The following is a 19,031-nucleotide window of genomic DNA, read 5'->3' as shown; positions in this document are numbered from 1 at the left end:
ACAGACGTTCTTTGTCATGGCCATTACTGTAACTTTACTGTGATTTAACCACATTTTTAAAGTCCAGGCAACCCACAATTGTAACCACTGTGTCACCACCCAAGATTCAAAACTCAGCTCAGAATCAATGAGGTTATAACTGCATATAACCCCTTCCTGCAATTTAACACCAAGGGGAGTTGGCACAAGAAGACACCTACCTATCTTCTCAGGTAATGCAGAATTTATTATAGCAACCCTCCCTTTTCCTCTTCCCTTTTATGTGGTTTTGTATAGCTCTCACATACTAAGAGTTATACATAGAAAGCAAAGTAATAAATGAGTTTGAAATATGAAGCCACATTCAGAATTTTTTGGATGAAAGTAGCTTTGTTAGTTTAGGGTATTGGTCTACTTTGAGAAGTGGTAGAGGTGGAACATTGCTTGTGAGATCTTCTTTTACCTGAACTTCAGGGGCTGAGCCCAGTAATTGGATTAACTGATGTTAAAGTTGAATTTTCCCTATAATTTTTGTGTTTCTTTTTTATTGTTACATATGCATCAGTTCTAATTGACTGAAAAGTTTTCTAAATAATTAAGCTTTGAAATACCTGGGAATTATTCCCTCATCAATCAAAGGATGCGACATGCATTTTCAACAGTCTTCATTAAATTTAAGTATTTAAATTACTAATGTAAAACATGAGTTTACACCTTCCCAGCAATGACACCACTGACTCCAAAAGGCATGACTAAGCTGTCATGAGCTGTTGGACAGATGGCAGCTTCTTTAGCTGCTACCACATTACTTTTGTTCTCCTTTCTGTTGCTATATTCAAGTTGCTGCCTGGCCATGTAAGCAAGACTTGGACTCACAGCCTAGAGTCCATAGCAAAACATCTCTGGTCTGTCACTCTCCAGCCCCAAGACCAAAAGGTCAGCCACATTTCTTGACATTTTTTAGTGGATCTGAACATCTGTGGAATTCAGTCCAGCTCCAACCTCAGAGTTGTTCTGGTTGTATCTCAGGAACTCACTTCTGAACTGGAGTGTCTAAACAATTTTTACCTGGTTTTAAGGCATGGACAGTGATTAGCAGAGCTGGGAGTCAATGTCCTTGTATCTACTGAGTTCTTTTTGCTGCTAGACATCTGCCTTCCTTCCCATGTAACTCTGAAACCAATATGCCTGTCTCTCTGTCTGTATTTCATGTGTGGTATTGTGGAGAGAGCTCATTACAGACAAGCTCAAGTGTAGCCAGCACTTAGCTGCAAGTGCAAACATATCATGAACGTCTGTGTTGCATTAGGATCTTTCCAGAAGACATTGAAACACAGCCAAGGTGCTTCACAGACTCAGTGTTCTCCCAGCACTTGTTGGTTCAACTGCTCTTAAAAAATGTCGGAATTTTGGAGAGCGTGGATGTCAGCACCAGTAAAGATTTGCAGTGCACCAAGTGGCAGGAAGTAGGTGAGTTGATTTAGAGCTCAGCCAGCCTCCTCCTTGCTTGAGCCTTCTAGAGGAACTTCATGGAGAGAAACATAGTGAGCTGTGGTAGGAGATGGTTCTGGGGAGTCACTAGCTGCTGTTTCTGAGTTATAATTGGATTTCACAATCCCAGAGCTGCATGGCACATCCATCCCCACCTCCTGTCCTCAGCTGAGTTGCAAGGGGCCTCCACCAGCCCAGTGAAACACCTCCAGAGCCTGGAGCTGGCCCGTCAGGAAGGATGAGAGGCAAATGTGACAGCAGTTGCATTGCAGGCTTTGCAATGGTTGTGAGGTCTCCTGTTTGAGGTTTCTGAAGCCACGGAGCTCAGGCAAAGCACCTGAGGGAACAAGAGCTGTCTTAACTTGCCAGATGTCTCAAATCAGTGCAATCTCCATCATGACAGTCTGGTGAGTAGGAGACACATGATTTTGCTTGACAACTGTTGGTTCAGTTCACAGAGAGGTTTTGCTGCACAATGAGTGGATTCCTCCTGGAGGAAGCATAGCCAGACTGCTCCAGATGCCTGAATGGTGTGCACAAGCTCCTAATGGGAAGATGAAGGATCCACAGCTGGTCCTTCACACACCTTCTGAACCCTTTCCCTGTCTGTTTGCTCACCCCAAACACATCTAGAGCTTCAGTCTACAGATGCATTCCTCTTGTTTAAATTGACTTGCTCGTGTGGACACAGCCAACAGTACAAGCCTTTTTGGGGTGTCTCGCCTGAGACCTTGAGTTTTAGGCACACAAGTCCCACTGTGGGTTTCTGGAACTTTCAGATACTCGTTTCTTCTTCCTCTCTATTCTTTCCTTTAAGCCTGTCCACCTGACACCTGCTCTGGCCACCTTACTCTTCAGACATGGGTCAGCTCATCAGGGTCTGGCATGGCAAGTGTGACAGAAGATGTGGAGAAGCACAACATTATCCATGGCTTAGTGAGGCATTTCTGTGTCCTTTTGGTAGAAAACATGACCATCATACCTTCCAGCTGACCAGCATTGAACTGAATAATCTCAGGAGATCAGGAGCATCTTTACACTATCACACCAAGGCATTTGCTCTTAAGTTTCCAAAAGCCTGATGTCTCAAGCAAAACTCAGCTTTGTTCTGTCCACAGGCAAGTGCAGCCTCTGCTTCACTCTCAGTTTTCATCCAAAGCATTAAAAAAAACAAACATGGGTTCATCAACATGTTCATGAGTTTTTAGTAAGCCGGGATTCTGCTTTCTGACAGCACTGTTTAGGCTGACATATGTTCCTGCCCTTTCCTTCTGTACAGGAATGTGTCTCTTCATTTCCATGAAAACCTCCATGGTGAGGAGTTTCCTTTTATTCCTGCTCATATCCTGAATTTCTTCGTAAAAGTCACTGATGATGAGAGCTGGAATTATCTTCAGATTTTATAACTTGGCTAAAAAAGTCTGGCTGCAAGCTAAATCTTCACGCATAAATCTCAGCCAGGAAATAATTTAGTTTCTCTCTTTCCATCAAAACAGCAAACAACTCGGCCCACTCCCAAACAGTTGCAAAGTTCTCAATGGTAAAAGGATATTTTGGGAAGGGATTAAATTAAGAATGTTACTAAGTGGCAGAGTCTCTAGGGTGGGGAGAATGTGGAAGGAAAAACATTTGGAATTATGCAATTTATTAGGATTTTTTTCTGTTTGTTTTTCTTCACTTGAACTCACAAATATCTGGAGGGAGCAGGATAAATCATCCGTTTGGTTGACTTTCAGTAACACTGACTGCCACGAGAAGTGCTGTATGCCAGTACAGGGATGTTCTTATTAACAGGATTAAACAGAGCAATGCAGAACTGAGAGATCACCTGGATGGGGCTCAGCTTAAACAAATTGGTCATACAGACTTATCAACTGAGTTTGTGTTGCACTCTACATGTACTAACCCTAAACCACTTCTGGCTGATGAAGGGAGGCCTCAGATATCTGCAGGAAAGGGTCTTCACCATTCTCTCCAGAGGCTTAGTGCCATGCTCTTGCTGTGCTCTTCCAGATTAGCTCACACTCCCATTGATTTCTGACCTAGGTAATGAGTGAGAATAAAAGTTTTCTTCCATTCCTGTAAAAATATATTCTTCTGCTGGCTTTTCTGCTCGTTTACTGACCCTTAGCTCCAGAATAATGAGAGGAATGACCATTACCACGTTGTTGCCTAACCACTCACACCCATTTTGTTGGTGAACTGTGCCTAAGGAATGGTTTGTTTTGTTTTCCATGGCCCAATAAAGGCAGTTGCTAGAAGTTGTCCCTTTGATCATACTTGAAACCTTGGTTTTGGGATCATGGACATTGCTCATGTATCTGAGCCATGTTCACAAAGCCAGGATTTTCCTCTTCTTGGATAATGTAGACTTAAATGCCATGATCAGTGACACAGAAAGATAAAATTTTTATATTGCAAACTTATATTGACTAAATCCCTCAATATTGAAAGTTCAATTAATCACATGGTTCAATGATGGACAACTTGTCTGTGGTCCTTACTGAACAATATGTTTGCAGATTGCAGGAGACAAGGCTGCAGTTCTGGGCAATGCCTACCAGCACCTAAGGAAAAACATGGTTTCTGGGCTCATACTCTGAATTTTCACAGAGAAACTCTATGGCCATTCTGCATGCAAGTGAAGTATCTGCCCACGAGTCCTGGCTCTGCTATTGCTCCTGTCCCATACCCACCATTCAGGCTTTGAATGGAGACCTTTCTGGATTAGGTTATAATGGCTCAGAGACTCTATAAATCACAGTTGTTCTGTAATCCCCATTTTTGGAGACAAGGAATGGAAGCACAGGGAAGCTATTTACTGGATTTACTTGCCCCTAACTGGTCCTCACTGGAGTGGAGACCTCCAGTCCCATTCCTCTGATTAGGACAAGCTTTTTATCTGCCCTCTTTGATGAGGTGTGAAGTGCACATGTTGCCTAATGAGAACAAACTGTTCAGATAACACAGCTCAGATTGACAGAGGTTTTGTTCTTCCAACATTATCATTGCCAAAAGACAGGGCAAGTGTCCTAATTATGGGACTAGACTGGAGCCCAGGTCCTGACTTCCTCAGAGGGGTTTGCCATCTTTTTTGTCCTTTTTTTTTTTTTTTTAAATTCTGTGATGTTAGGCAATTTTTGTGGAGTTGTGTGGATGGTGACTGGTGTGGGTACTATGATTGCTGCTGCAGCTGGGCTGTGAGGCAATCCAGATCATCTGCTTCTCAAGGCTGTCCTTTCCCTGGCCCTTGCTATTGCTAATGTGATGCAATACAAAGCTGGTGAAAGTACAGATAACTTCTGTGTCAGAGAAATATGGGAAAAGCATAACAAATACCACAGAAGAATTTTGGACTGATAGAGAAAATTAATTTCATAATCACGTTTAAAGCCTGTGCATACACAAACAGTAACACAGATTTACAGGGGGATGCATTTGCTGCCTGTCCCTAAGTATTTGGCCAGGAGCAATAGCAGATTTTACAGGTAAAAAGACATAACAGCAGGATATTGTGGGATTTTCCAGACCTCAGTGCAGTTATTCACAAAAGAGCCAAACCCCAAGGCAGTCCATGACTGAACTGTAGCTCTAAGGTATCACCATGTGCTCACTGTGCAGTGGTGTGGCACTTGCTATATAATTATCTCTCTCCAGTACAATTATTAACATAGGATTAAACAGTTGAGAGCCACCACTGCAACATTAACCAGCAGTGGGGTGTGTGCTCTATAATTTAGATGCTTGGAGGGAAGAGTTCACCACAGGGCATCCACCACCCCTGTGAGCATTTTGTCCTGTGTAACTGTGGCTGCAATCCTCCTTCTCCTGCAGTCAGGCTGGAGAGAGTGCTCCAGGCTTGTGTGTATGGGGAGGCCTGACTCATGCCTCCCTTATGACCTTATTTTCTGCAGGCACTGCAGCCAGCCCTGTGTGAAAAGCTTTTCCCTGTATAAGGCAGTAAGTTGTGCAGCACAAGGTGGGAGTTTCTGGTGCTTCTGTGTCTGTATGAAACACAGCAAAGCAGCAGGGAGAGATTTTGGCCACTAAATATGACATCGCATTTAAAATATGATCCTGTACTTCCCTGACCCTGTATTTCTGTTGAGAATTGAAATACTGGCCCAGGAATAGAACCTGATCTGAGGAATTGTACTAGAGTGAAAACAGCTTTTGTCTCCTATAGAAACAGTCATTAATGCCCCAAATGCTTAGGGCCATCTGAGCCCATGCAAGCTGGAGGGTGGTTCCCTAAATACCACATCTTTCCACATTGAAAACTCCCTATTTGCCAAATCCTGCCATCTTCAGAGTAGCCTGTTGCCTATTTATCTCACCCAGGGTGGTCTGGGGCCCTTTCAGGATTTACAGCCCACGCAGCAGCCGGAGCTATGGACAGGCTGCTCTGGGCTGCCTGGTGGGACAGGAATAGCAGTGAGCTCCCATCAGCCAGATGTTAGTGCTTGGAGCTTGTTGTTCAGAGCTGCTGATCAGTCTCTCAGGCATTTGGTCCCTTTCTCAGTGCTGACATTATTCAGAGAGCGCCTGCAGATCACAGATGTTTGTTTTTCCTTCTCTTTGTCTTTGCTTCTTCAAGCTTACCAAGGCTTTTCCACTTCATGCCGTGGCAACTTGTGACACTTCCGTGCTTGAATGAGGGCTGGACCTGGTCCTCAGCCCTGCTGGCTCAGTCCTCAGCCCTGCTGGCATGGGGCACAGCAGACAGCTCCTTGCTGAGGTCTCCTCTTTGCTCTGGGCTCGCAGAGCAGCTCAGGAGCAGATGCAGATGCCTTTTGTCAAGCCCGTGTGTTTCACCCAGCCTGACTTCAATGCTGCTGCCGTCATTTCCATGCAGGATTCACAAATCCCTTCCTGCTTGCAGGGAAAGTCTTCATTAGAGCCTCTTGTCCTGCTCCTGCCGTGACAGGGGTGTCTCCATTGTGTGCGTAAGTGCTGTGCTGGAGTTGTTTTTGTACTATTCAACTCAGTTTTAGTGCCTGATTCCCTGCTCTAAATTAGTTCCTCTGACTCATCCTCCAGAGGAATTTCTGTCCCTGTAAAGATTGTAGAAAAAGATCAGAAAGCCAGTGTTTCCTACCCAGGACTGAGGTTACCTATTTTAGCAGAGTGGTGCAAAGACCACAAGGGACCCACCAAACACAGATAAATAAAAGCCTGAGTGTGGTCCCCATGCTTTTATGGACCCAAATAGACTTGGAAAATAAAGTGGAATGTCTCCAGAAGTTCCTATGGATGCTCAGGAGAGATGTGAACATTCCCCTTCCCCAGTGGCACCATAGGGCAGCAGGTTGGCCCAGGGCACCTGCAATTTCTCTTTGAAATCCAGAAGCTGTGCACAGCAGCAGGGCATGCTCAGGGCTCCCAGCTGAACCTTCAGCCAAGTAAATCCTATCTGTTTGTAAAGGCAGCTGAGCTGCAGCAGCTTGTGTGCAGTGTGAAGCCAACACATCCAGAGCAGAGGGATTTATAGGGAAGCTTGACTTTTATAGATGTTGCATTAACTTTAAACATTTGCCTTTCTCAGCGTGGGTTCTCCCCCTGTGTATACAAATGCCCCTGGGTATGATATATTGTCTGGGGAGGAGACATGGCCTCAAATTACAGTAAATGTCCATTTCTTTGCTTTCTTGAGAGGCAGCATTTAGTGCATTGCAGTCACAATGTGGCTATTTGCCAATACCCACCCACAGCCTGCTGGGATTTGCTTGGCTTCCCTCTTTCCCCATTTTGACTTACAGGTGACAGAGAAACAAAGGTTCTCTTCATATTATACATAACATTTATTTTATTATATATTTTCTGATCCCAGTTCTTCCCTCCTCAGCGACAGAGGATGTGGGCTCTGAGCATTTGCACTCTGAACCTGCTGAGGGGTACAGGGAGCTCTGGCATGGCCTCACCCCCTGGAGGTTCTGAATTCCTTAAGACCTTAATCAACCTTGTTTCCATGTGTCCCCCGTTCTCTCACAGTTCTGTCTCCCACCTGATCTTCTGTACCCCTTACATCCATGTTTAAGTAAACCTCAGCTTACAGACATCCCTGCAGCACTTGCCCCACCAAAACATCAGTCACCTCTGTCAGGACTCGCAGGGAACTCTACAAGTTGTAAAACATTAGACTGAAGTAAATCATACTTAATGTAAAGACCCCAAACCAGGTATAATGCTACTTTAAACTGGTGTTGTTCTCATGCAAGTTAATACTGGTAAAGAGAAATATTTTTCTTCACCATCTGATTCTGGTTCTCAGCTTCAGCTGCACCTGGGGATGGTGTATTTGGATATATTGTATTTCCCTCTCTCCTACTGTGCTATAAGGTGTATGCCCTCTACTTGACAGAACACTAAAATAAAGGAGGTTTCTAGAAGCTGTTGTAACACAAGGTAAATGTCAGTTCATTCAAAAATTTCAATAATTAGGAGCAAATCATAAGATGCTGTGCTGCTCTGATCAGCATTTTCTCCTTTCCCTGAGTTCCCATTAGTGAGAAGGAAGGACACAATACACTTTGATTTTGGGTCTTGCTGGTTTTATCCCTTCCTTGGTATTTAATTAGTTCTCTGTGTGTATGTGTGGGGGGAATGGTGATCTAATCCTGTTGAAATACAAGCCAAGTAAAACAAGTTTAGATGGAGACATGGTCACACAGCAACTTTCAGTCAGAGAACAATACACTTGGGGTAAGGTATATTAGCAAAGTAGTTTTAGGCATAGCAGACCTAATTGGTTTTTTTGTGAGAATAGTAATACTAGATGGGGAAAAAGCTGAGTTGAAAATTAAAGTGGATAGCAAGTTTTGGTAACTTCGGTAGCTGTGGTAATGGGAAGGTTCTGTACATATTGTTGGGGAAAAAAGCCACTCACAGAGACTTTTGAAGCCCTGCTAAGACTGCAATCATTCTGAGACAAAAAAAACCAAACCAAACCAAAACAAACAAAAAACACAAAAAAAACTCCATTAAAAAAAACCAACCCCAAAAGTGACACTTTGTAATTTGGACATTTTCAGCATTCAGGCAGAGCAAAATTCAGAAATCTCTGAAGCAGACCGTCTTGTAAGGTAGACTTAAACACACATTTGCTTGTTACACAGAGAAAAGATTTTGTTTGTCCTTTCTCAAAACATTTTCCTTTAAGCTCAGCTGGGTATTGTGCATTTTAACATTCGGCATCATTTGCCTATAACTGAGCAGCTCAATCCAGACCTGCTGTGTGCTCCTGACCAGGAGCAGCCCAGAGCTGTATTGGGAATACCCACCAGCCACGCCTGCTGCTGGAAGGAACCAAGGCAGAGGCTGCATTTGCTCGGGTCGTGTTCCTGCCTTGCAAGGAGCTGTGATGCAGAGCCTGTGAGCTCACTGTGCTTGCAATGGGCTCCGTACAAGCCCTGTCACAGCGGTGGAGAGCCAGGAGGGATGTCCTGGCTGCTGCCTCTGCTTTTGCACGCTGTGGAGGCATGTGCCACCCCACGGTTCCTTACTCCCCTGGCCAGCCTGAGAAATTTTGGTGGGGGGAGTCCGAGGAAGGTGATGTGAGTGTCAGCAAAGAGGCTGGCAGAGCAAACCTGTGAGACCCTCTGCTTCCCCAGCCCTGACCCATCTGGGCAGGTCCACCTTGGTGGGAGCGCTGCTGGGGCCGGGAGGCTCCTGGGAATGCAGAAGGCACACGGGATGGGGCAGGTGGGGCCGAACACCGAGCTCAGTGGAAGAGCAGAGCTCGACTGCTCCTGCTAAACAGCTTAGTCCGAGACTTCCCTGCAGCTCCCCTCCCAGCTCACCGCCGCATTCCTGCGGCATCCAGGGCGAAGCGCTCCGAGATCGCGTTCCAAGGAAACGAGAGAGCGGCGTCCCCCGCCCCGGCCGGGGAAAGGCAGCGGGCTGGCCCTGGTGTGCCTCCCCGGCTGCTGCGTGGTCAGCGAGCAGAGGAAAGGAACTTGGAGATGCCCCAGAGTGAGGTCGTACCCTCTTGATTTATTTTTCTCTTCCTGGAGACCTTCTGTCTCCCACTGCCTGGGCAGGGAATTTGGGGATTTACTGTCAGGACTGACTTATCTGCTCACTTGGCACGAGTGAGGTGCCTGTGGTAGGCAGTCTGGCTCATACTCTTCACCTTTTTTCCCCCCTTTCTTGTCTTGATTAGTGTGGTTTCTATACTTGCTAACCCATTGACTTTTTTTCCTTCACAAGTATAGGGAATGAGGTGTTGATCCCTTCCTGGGCACTGGCAGTGACTGTGACGACAAATTCCCATCCCCATTTCCAATCCTGGCAGAGGTCACTTGGTGTGACTGTCACTTGCTATCTTTGTTTCCATCCTCTCAGCAGCTTCTCAGGCTTCAGGGCTCCAAGTGCCCGGGGAAAGCAATGCCTCAGGACAAGCTCTAGGTGTGGTTTTGGGGCTAGGGACCTCTCTTCAGGTCCCTCCATGGCTGAGGCTCTTTTCACCAGTTCTCAAGTGCCCCGTAATGACCCTGCATCCTGTAAAACCACCCCCAGCCAGAGCAGGGGTGGAAGGGCTGTGAGTTTGAAGGGGAAGTGTGGGGTTTTGAAATGGATGCCAGTAATACCCACTGCAGGTGAGAGCCACCAGCAGTTCAGATACCTTCACAGCAAGCAGTGATTTCATACAGGTCAGAACAAAGCTCTTTTTAAAGACCTCCAAGTACATATGGACACGGATTTGTGTCTGTTTCTAGGGCAAGTTTCTCCAAACTCCAAGAAAATTATCTGTATCCTGCCCTTGCAGCCTGCCCTGGGAAGTCAGTGCCATTCAGATGCCATTTGATGGGACTCATGGTGACATCCATTCCAGTCTGAGAGAGTTATCTAGGCAGGAGTCTGCAAAGCTGGTCCACCTAAGGGAAGTGTCTAAGGTAGGCAAGATATCTCCTCTAGGATGTTCCCATTCCTCTCTGATGACTGTTGGGAAAGATGACTTCCCTTGACTAGCTGTCTCTAAGGAGCTTAAAGAGAAAATCTCCTTTTAGTGAGGAGTGAAATGAGGAAGAAGAACACCTTGAGAGTGGATGTAGCCTGGCAGAGGCTTCCTGTAGGCAGTGCTTCTTACCCCAAAGAAATTCACATCTCTAATATTTTGAATGAACTGGAGAGCTGTGCTACAAACATTACATTTCCTGTGGCAAATGCTGACCCAGCATTCAGCAAGGTAACAACAGCCATGACAATTTCTTTCTCTATCCAGGTCCTGTGCATCTTGCTGATGTATATGAAGTTCTAGGGTGAAATCCCAGCTTATCTCCATTAATGCCAGTGATATGGATATGTCCTTGGGACCCCAGTTCTGTTCCTCTGAAAGTGCTATTCCTGCAGCAAGCAAAGGTGGTTTAACTCAGCACTGCCATGCCCCCACCACTTCACCCAACATGATGCTTTAACAGTGCTGACAGGGACTTTTCCACACTTCAGCACGAGTGTTAGTCTTGGCTAAAAAATCCCAGTAACTGGAGGTTAAGTCACTCCATCCCAAACCCAATACTCCCCCTCTGCCAGACCTCTCCCATTATTCTTTGATTCCTCATCTTTCTTTCCATGCAACACACTCACTCCCACTGGAAAGACTTTTAGGTATTGGGACTCCAGTGTTTTTTAGCAGTGTTGCCATAAGGAGCATGAGGAGATAGCTGGGAATCAACATATCTCCCTTGGGTAGGTGAAGGGCAAGACTTGGGTGCCACTGCTGGGCTTTGAGTGATTGGAGTTCTGTAACACTAACTTCAACCACTTATGGACATTTTGTGGTGGATGAACACTACTATCACACCCTTATCCATGGCACCTTTATCCACTGTGCCCTCAAACCAAGCTTCCAGAAGGCAGGTGTGTGTCTGTCAATAAGAAAAGTGTGTGTAAATATATATATATATATAAGTTCAGGGTGTTTGGTAAGGAGTTTGCATGCCTATAATGTGATGCTCCAAAATTAGTTTGTTAGGTTAATGATTGGATTGGATGATCTTGGAGGTCTTTTCCAACCTCAGTGATTCTGTGATTCTATTCTATTTATTACAGTGCTGATTTCTTTGGCAGGTTTTGTGAATCTCCTAGATATGATGAAACTTTAAATTTGGTATATTTGTGATACAGTCTCCCAGACAAATACTCAAATGGATTTAATAAGTAGTTTCACAGCTGTAGGCTGTCTGGGATAAATCCTCAGAATCTGTATGGTTCTTGTGCCACATTTCTCATTACATCTCCTGGTACTGCTCTGAACCTGAGTGTACCACTGCTGAGGATGCCTTCCGAACAAAACTGTGGAACAAGCAGACATGCAGACAGATCTTCAGACCAAACAACTCTTCTGAAATATGGATCATAGGGACTTCAAATTTTGAAGGGAATTTGGAAAATTACCTATAAGGTTTGCCTAAGGAGCCATTTCCTAGTCCTTCTCTTCATTTCCCAAGCATCCAGGTAGCAGCTTGGACTGGTTAAGTTCTCACCAGCTTGTTCAGCAGCTGGGTTGGTTATCCAGGCTGTGCTGAGCTCGCAGCTGTCACAGTTATGCAGTTCTCAGCACCAGTTTGATGATAACTTGGTTGCAGCCAGGGGAATCACAGCCCCAGCAGTAACAGCAAGGGCAGGACAGCACTCAAACACCATCTTCATCATCATCATCATCATCATCATCCCCATCTCCATCATCCCCACTGCAGAGTCCTGTGAAAAATGCTGTTTGTAACCAGCCAGTGAGAATGAGAGGACTCCACCTTGTTATTTTTCCCTATGTAGAAGGAACAAAATATTTATTTTCCAGCTGGTAGTCTTGCAGTTGCAGGCAGGCATCCAGTTATCAAGCTGGGCTCTTCCTATCACCTACCCTGTTGGCAAACAAAGCTCTGCATGTCAGATAGTGCCTCATTTTTTTAGAACTGTGCTGTTCCTGTGATGTCTCTGGATATCTCCAGATAATTTAAGCACTAAACTGTGTGTTTCAGACTGAAGAGTGAGGAGTGTAGAAAAACACTATAAGCAAACGAGCTGGTTAGCTTTTTGATAGTGGTTAAGAAGTATCTGAGTGGCTCTGTAGAGCCCATCTACCTCTGATGACAAAGAACCAACCTCAAACTGTTTGAGAGTGTCTCTAGGATGACGATAATACTCTCCCTGATGTCTGCTTTTCCCCCATCAGCCAGCCCAGACAGATGAAATGCAGTTGGGTTCACACAGCCTCCCATTTCAGCTGCATGAAGTGTTTGTTCCTCTGCACTGGACTCTGGCATAGGCCATGCAGGAAATCCCTTGTGAAGTAGAGTTTCCACCTCATGTCTTCCCAACAAACATATTTCCCTACCTCAGTGTCCTCCTTTTTGAGGATTTAAATTCAAGAAGTGTTCTGCTTGAGGTTTTGCAAGGGTTTGGCAAACACAAAAGCCAAGATGTGCTGGCTGTTTTCAAAGACCACTTGGATTGAGCAGTGATCAAAACCAAACTCTCTCCTTTTCAGCACAATTTCTGGCCCTCTATCTGTGAGCTCCCCATCTTGCTAGCATGCATTTATAAAGGAGCCCTAGAGAGAGAACAGTTGGGGCAAGAATTTGCCGTATAGCAAAACCCCACAGTGCTTTTGCACAAGGAACAAGAGCTTCCAAGGGAGTGGAAGCAGTTGCTGTGTTTGTGTTGACTGGCCATGGTTTCCCACTGCTGGGGGTTTCCAAAGCAAATGAAATGTTATTCATCAAGGCAGGCTCCCTCCCCAGCTTTCAGTTGTTGAAAATACTACAAAGTAAGATGGAAAGAAACATGTAATCCTTCATCATCACAGTCGGGATTTACTTGTTTATTTAGATTCCCTGTCTGTTCCAAATGTTCTGCCAGAGAAAGCCCATCCAGACTCCAGGAGTGCTTGACACACATAGAAAAATTTCTAGATGTATTTAGAAGATAAATCCAGCAGAATGCACACTGCCTGTCCTCACAGTGCAGCAGCAAGATGAAAGTCCCTCATGCAAAATAAAATATCTCAGGATGTTTTTTTGTAGGGCAAAAAAAAAAAAAGCAGGAGGCACCTGAGGAGAAATTGATTTTGATGTGGATCTTCTAAATCAGAAACTTTTTGGTGGAGCTGTCCTTGAGCTCCAGGTACCTCCTCTTTTTCTGCCTGGAAATTTTTTTCCAGGTATTAAAAAATGAAACTTGTTGTCTTTGTGGTCAGTAAAAGGAGAGGGCTGTGTTCAGAGGGTGATTCCTCCCTCTGCTCTAGGAGGTGCAAATCAGCCCCTGGAAGGGTGTCTCTCCCTGCAGACACTACAGGGGAAATGCAAAGAGAGGAGCCCAGACCTGAGTCTCCCTTTTAGCTGCTTAAGAGAAGGGAGCTGAATCCCATCCTGAGTGAGGCTGTGTGTTGGGAACTGACTACTCAGCAGCCCCAGCTGGTGTTTGCCATCCCACTCCTGTTGCTGCACCTACAAACAGGAAACCAGTGAGACCATAAACATACCCATGAGACAAGAGAGATCTTTTGGGTCATCCCAGGATGAGGTAGTAGAAGATGAGCACTTGTCCAACAGATGTTTTGCAGTTGTACGACCACCCAACCCAGTGGATTTGAAAATGCCCTGTGAGCTGTTCTTCTAGTGATGCCTTGGGGGCAGCACCTTTGAAACCACCTATCTTTTTTATTTCCTATCTAAGAGCCACTGGAATGAGTGAATGTCAAGAACTTGATTTCCCTTCTGGGGCCAATATTGCAGTAAGTTGTATGGGGTAGATTGGGAGGGGAAGTTTTCAGGCAATGACTCCCTAAATAATATATGTTAATGTTTTGGGATCGTGGATCCTCCTAGAGACTGCTGAGATCTTACCCTCCAGGGTTTTGTCTTAAACAAACCAGTATAATGAGATGTTTAAGACACCTCTGTTCTTGGAAAAGCAAAGTAACCAGTTCTGGGTTTGGTAGGTGCTGTCCTTATTTCACATGTTGACATAAAGAGCTACGGGCAGGCTCTTATCAGAATCTGGGGTTTCTGAAGGGCTGCTTAGGTGAATCAAAACTAGAGTTTTCCAAAAGTGACATCCCTTGACCCAAACTCCAGTTTAGTACCAGAATTAGGGCAGCCTTTCTCCATAAACTTGATGTAGCCTCAGGACACTGGGCAGGTCTGACAAAACAGTTCATAAAAGTAATTTTGAATCACTAGTATCATGAAGATCTACAATTTTGAGTCTTAACTATATCCGTACGTGAAAGAGAGGATTTTACTTAAAAGGATATAAAACCAAAGTAAAAGTTCCCCTCAAAAAGCATTCTGCTTTTGAAAAGTTGTGAGGTGTTTTCTGCAAAGCCTGAATTAACCTTTTGCTGTGATCACTTTTTGTGCAAAGCTCACCTGCTGCTGTCCCCACAGCTCATGTGCTCCTCGGTGCAGAAGGCCCTGTTTGAGGAGGAGGACAGGGTGAAGAAGCTGCAGCAGAAAGTGGCGGCGCTGGAGAAGCGCAACAAGCAGCTGCGGGATCGAGTGAAGAAAGTCAAGAGGTCTCTCCGGCAAGCCAGGAAAAACTCCAGGCACATGGAGCTGGTGAACAGAAAGCTCAGTGAGAAACTTTCCTCTGCTGGTGGTCAAATCCCCTATATTAACTCTTTGAAGCAGGAGAACTCCCATGGTACCTACCTGAAAGGGTAGGTGGGGTAAGTGCTCAGGCTGGTGCTAGTGGCGAGATTTGTCTGCATTAGATCAGGATCTGGCCCTCACACCTTGTCTATGCTGTGCTTCAAACCTTGCATGGAAAATGAATCTGAACTTGCTTTAGACACAGTGCCAGATTAAACAGGAATGCCAGCTGGATTTGGCACAGCCCAAAGCCACGTCCTTGCTGTTCTCAGTGGACACGGGGCTCAACAGTCATCTGTGCCTCTCCTCCCTCACCCACCTCCACCTCCACCACCAGCTTTAGGTTGTCTTTGATGGAAATGCCAGCCCAGACCTCTGGGCCATTGCAGGCACTTGACACAGGAGTTCTTCCTGCCAGTTTACCTCCTCTTCATGGGCTGGGCAAGCAAGGCTTGGGATCTAGAGATGGATGTGGTGGGAAGGATGAAGGCATGAATGCCCTTTCCTCCCTTATCACCCCCAGGCTCTCAACCTTGCTTGAGCTTGACTGAAGTCTACATCCAGTGCCTGGGCACAGGCTATGTCTGAGACTCAGGCAGTTTGTGCCCCTCTTCAGCACGAAATATAGATGTGCCCAAATTGTCTTGATTGTCTTTGTTCCTATATATCCTTAAATATTCTAAATCAAATATATAACAACTTTTATTTTTCCAAGAAGTGCCTCAAGACTCTCAGTAACTCCTCAGGTGCCTTTATCACTGGTCAGCCAACTGGGTTGGAAACCACATCATTTTGGGACTGTGTCTAAGACCTAATCCTGCAGTCAGGAGTGGACTTAGCCTATGAGTGGGTGTTGGATCAGGCCCAGTGGGCAATTTCAGATCCCATTCTCAAGCAGGTTTAAGTTACAGTGTGGACAAAGCTTCAAGTTTTGTAGTCACTGAGGTATAATGGAGGTTGCTGGGCAGCCTCACTTAGTTACATTTAAAACCTGTAGAGACCACATCAGTATCAACAGGGCATTAAAAATTTAGGTAGTTTATATATGTATATATTTTAAAATCCTATAGAAAATATTTTTATTACACATTTGATATAGTCTAATTTCTTAAAATATTTCTGTTTCTTGGTTATCTCATAAAAAAGAAAAGTCCATCATATCCTTTATTAGGTATTTACAAACTCACTTCTTCTCAAGCAGTGTGGGTTTAGGCCTCAGTATCCGTGGCTGATAATGTTAATGCTTGAAACTATCCCTGCACTTGGAAAAGCCCATATCAGCTTTCAAATGTGAGCTTCACTCCAAGCAGAACACAGAAGCTGACTCTCATTACCTTCCAGTTTTGCTCCTTTTGGAAATACTTTTTTTTTCCCCTCTTGAAATAATATTGGCATTTTTAAAGATTCTGACTCCTGCACAAGCTCCACTGGTTTCAAAGGCTCCACCTTCCACATCACCACAATTTGAATTGTTTTCTGCTGGAGTCAGCAATGCTGTTTCCTGAGAATAACTACACAACTTAGGCTTCCCTAGAAACCACCAAGAGATTTTAACTCCAAAATTTAAATCCATAGAAAAGTAACTACTTTTTTATTGTTTTATTTTCTGGCTTCTAAACTACTGTTTAAATAAATGAACTGGTTTTCCATTTAAAAGCTTGTGTTTTAATTTTTTGTTAAGAAGAATATTCCCTCTGGTATTCATTCATGTTTTATAAATGTTTGTATAATGCTGAGAAAGTATAATTAATATAGTTACACCTTTGCTATTCTTACAGATTTTCCAAACACAGTGTTGAATATCTTTTTCTTTTGGCTGGTATTTTTGTTGCTGGATGAAAAGATTGGAATTTTCTTCCTGTTTCCCCCTTTGTGTTCCTTGAAAAAAAAAAAAAAAAAAGTAAAACATTTTGTTCTCCTTGTAAGTTTTGTGAGAATTTTGTTTATTCTGCAAAGAAAACGAAAAGAACCTCCCCAAATGCAAAGTCCAAATGCAGCCCAAAAAGCTCTCACTGGGTACAGAACCCAAAAAACATTGTTTCCTTGTGAGTGTTTCCCCTTTCATTCCTGCCTGGGTTTGGATCATTTCCAGAGATAAGGACCAGCAGTCAGATCAGGTCACAAATTAACCCTCTCGACAAGTAACAGGGGATGTCAAACCTAAATAAAAATGCCATTAAAGTGTCAGCACTGATTGCCTGTCCCTGCTGGTGACAGTATCCAGAGAGTGAGCAGGAAGGCTGCACATGCAGGAAACACAAGAGGAATGAGGAATTTTGGTTCTGTCCACCCAGGCTGGTACACATCACCCAGGGCCTGCCTGACACATGCTGTAAGTTTTAGACCCACTCCGTAGCAATTTCAGGGATCAGCTCATCTGGAGACCTGCAAAAAGGGCAAAATTTCATGCCATTTCCAAGAGTAATGGGAAAGGCATGGTTGAGTATGTTCCTCTTGAAAAGCTATGAGATGCAGAAATGAAGAGGAGGTTGGCATAGCTGGGTGGGTTCACAAGAGATTGTGTAGAAACCCAAAAAACATCCTGGTAAAAAACAGAAAGACAAAAAAAATCCCCATTTTGTTAGAAACAACACCAAATGTGTCAGCCCCCCTTGAGAAGTTCAAAGATGCTTTACAAATTACTAACATCTGCTTTTTCAAAACATATCAGGAGCTTGAAGGCTGCCAGAACATCTGCAGGACCAGTGCTAGGGGTTTCCAGAGCAGCTGGACACAACTGGAGACAAGGATGGGATTTTTGGCATCTGTGTTCACTGTGGGGATCGTTTTGTGGACAAATAAATTTTTCCTGATGGATACAGAGGATGACAAGAAGTGAAAGAGCAAAATTAATAATAACAGGACAGAGTAACTGTAAGAAGGACAGGGAAAGGAGAGGAGAGAGGAGAAGAGAAGACAAGAGACAAGAGAAGAGAAGAGAAGAGAAGAGAAGAGAAGAGAAGAGAAGAGAAGAGAAGAGAAGAGAAGAGAAGAGAAGAGAAGAGAAGAGAAGAGAAGAGAAGAAAGAGAGGAGAGGAGAGGAGAGGAGAGGAGAGAAGAGAAGAGAAGAGAAGAGAAGAGAAGAGAAGACAAGAGAAGAGAAGAGAAGAGAAGAGAAGAGAAGAGAAGAGAAGAGAAGAGAAGAGAAGAGAAGAGAAGAGAAGAGAAGAGAAGAGAAGACAGAAAGAAACAGCAGAGGGGAAATTGTTCTCTTAGGGATTGTCCTCTTTTAATCATCAAAACCGTTCCTCTTGTACTATTTCTGTCACAACTTTTGCAGGACTTTTGTGTCTCTCCAGAGTGTAAGTAGATAATTCAGATGGTGATGTGCCCCCAAAGCACCTTGAGTTTTTAGACTTTACAACTGAATTTTCTGGGGTTTTTTGAAAGTGGATGTTTATAGAACAAAATGTATCAAGTAAACTATTCTCATAAATCCCAATATCATCCTGATTTAAAACCCTACCTGAATAACTGGGGAGGAACCACAAAGTGAGGTAGGATTTATGGGGAGCAGACACTGTTAGTAGCTTTCTTTGCTCCTTAACACCAAAACCATTGAGAAAAAAATTACTTCCTTATGTTTGAATAATAATTTAGGGAAATAGCCATGTTATTCTATTTGGGTTTGGCAGAAGGGGATTTTGGAACCAAAGAGCACATCAGGGTTTCAGAGTTGTATCAGTAAAGCCCATTTCTAACACACAAAAACCTCTTGCCAAGCTAGCTAATCTCCCATTAATGAGGCAAAGGAGCCCAAATTAATTTCTGAAAGTAGGAGAAAAAACATAGAGGCAAAACTGTAGAAAGCAGATAAAACTGAAAACATGTGTCATTCTTTCTTACAACAAATCCAAGTAATTGCAAGGAAATTTCATTTTCCTCCCTATTTAACCCCAATTATTTTCATTTCATCACAGACATGCACCTATTTCCCTCCAAACCAGCCTGCTTTGTGTGTGAAACATC

General features: G+C 44.2%; 1 protein-coding gene across 2 annotated transcripts in view; it reads left to right on the top strand.

The window, feature by feature from the left end:
• CCDC3 (coiled-coil domain containing 3) overlaps positions 1 to 18,028 on the top strand; it is a 38,681-nt gene extending 20,653 nt beyond the window's left edge. The window contains exons 3-4 of one of the 2 annotated variants that reach the window (XM_038154823.1): positions 14,859 to 15,139; positions 17,734 to 18,028. In XM_038154823.1, the coding sequence (XP_038010751.1) occupies positions 14,859 to 15,134 (276 nt within the window). In that variant the 3' untranslated portion in view covers positions 15,135 to 15,139; positions 17,734 to 18,028. Of the gene's footprint in view, positions 1 to 14,858; positions 17,672 to 17,733 lie in introns of those variants that run through there. The other variant, XM_038154822.1, reaches the window with a different exon arrangement.
• The last annotated feature ends 1,003 nt before the right edge of the window (positions 18,029 to 19,031 follow it).

This window comes from Motacilla alba, chromosome 1A (genome assembly GCF_015832195.1).
Source record: "Motacilla alba alba isolate MOTALB_02 chromosome 1A, Motacilla_alba_V1.0_pri, whole genome shotgun sequence".
NCBI lineage: Eukaryota > Metazoa > Chordata > Aves > Passeriformes > Motacillidae > Motacilla > Motacilla alba.
The sequence above is the reverse complement of the archived record's forward strand: the minus strand, read 5'-3'. Positions and strand labels throughout refer to the sequence as shown.